At 43.3% G+C, this 645-nt stretch overlaps 1 gene segment (V, D, J or C); it reads right to left on the reverse strand.

Annotated features, from left to right (window-relative positions):
• LOC109953482 (Ig heavy chain V region XIG14-like) overlaps window positions 1-415 on the reverse strand; it is a 10937-nt gene extending 10522 nt beyond the window's left edge. Inside the window, 1 exon segment of the V gene segment in view lies at window positions 261-415. Within this exon segment, the coding sequence occupies window positions 261-303 (43 nt within the window).
• Between the last annotated feature and the right edge of the window lie 230 nt (window positions 416-645).

A 645-nucleotide genomic window follows, 5' to 3' on the forward strand; every position in this document is an offset into this window, starting at 1 on the left:
CTGCATGTCCAATCCACTCCAGTCCTTTCCCTGCAGGCTGTCTGATCCAAGCTGTCCAGTAGCTGACCACAGAATAAGAGACCTGACAGGTGATGGTCAGATGTTGACCTGGCTGCACAGTCACAAAGGCTGGCTGTGTCAGCTGTTCACACTTCACACCTGTGGAGACAAACATGTTGAACATAGAACCAGTGTAATAACAGTGAACAGTCAGAGTGCTGTGGTCATACTGTCAGTGTCTCTGCCTCAGTGAGACTCACAGGATCCAGCAGCCAGCAGCAGCAGCACAGCTACAGAGAACATGGTTGGTGCTGAAGGTGATCTGATGGGAGCTTCTCTTCTTCTGCTGACAGCAGGGTATCACGTCTTTATAGCAGACATGGGGAAGTTCACTTTGCATAGAGAAAGACACTGTGAGGCTTTAAAAGGAGGACGGGCTGATGTGTGACAAGTAGTCATAGACTCAAAATGTGTTATAATCATTTATGGAACTTTATTCTGATTTGGAAACTGGCTCTAAGTGATTAAATCTGAAGATGAACATTCATGCTCAAAAATTTAAACATCTTTTAGAATCCTGGTGTATTTGGAAAACTTTGAAAAGTTTTTTTTTGAGCTAATCAACTTTTCAAAGCAGAATTTATA

The sequence above is a fragment of the Monopterus albus genome, unplaced genomic scaffold (assembly GCF_001952655.1).
Source record: "Monopterus albus unplaced genomic scaffold, M_albus_1.0 scaffold694.1, whole genome shotgun sequence".
Classification (NCBI taxonomy): Eukaryota; Metazoa; Chordata; class Actinopteri; order Synbranchiformes; family Synbranchidae; genus Monopterus; species Monopterus albus.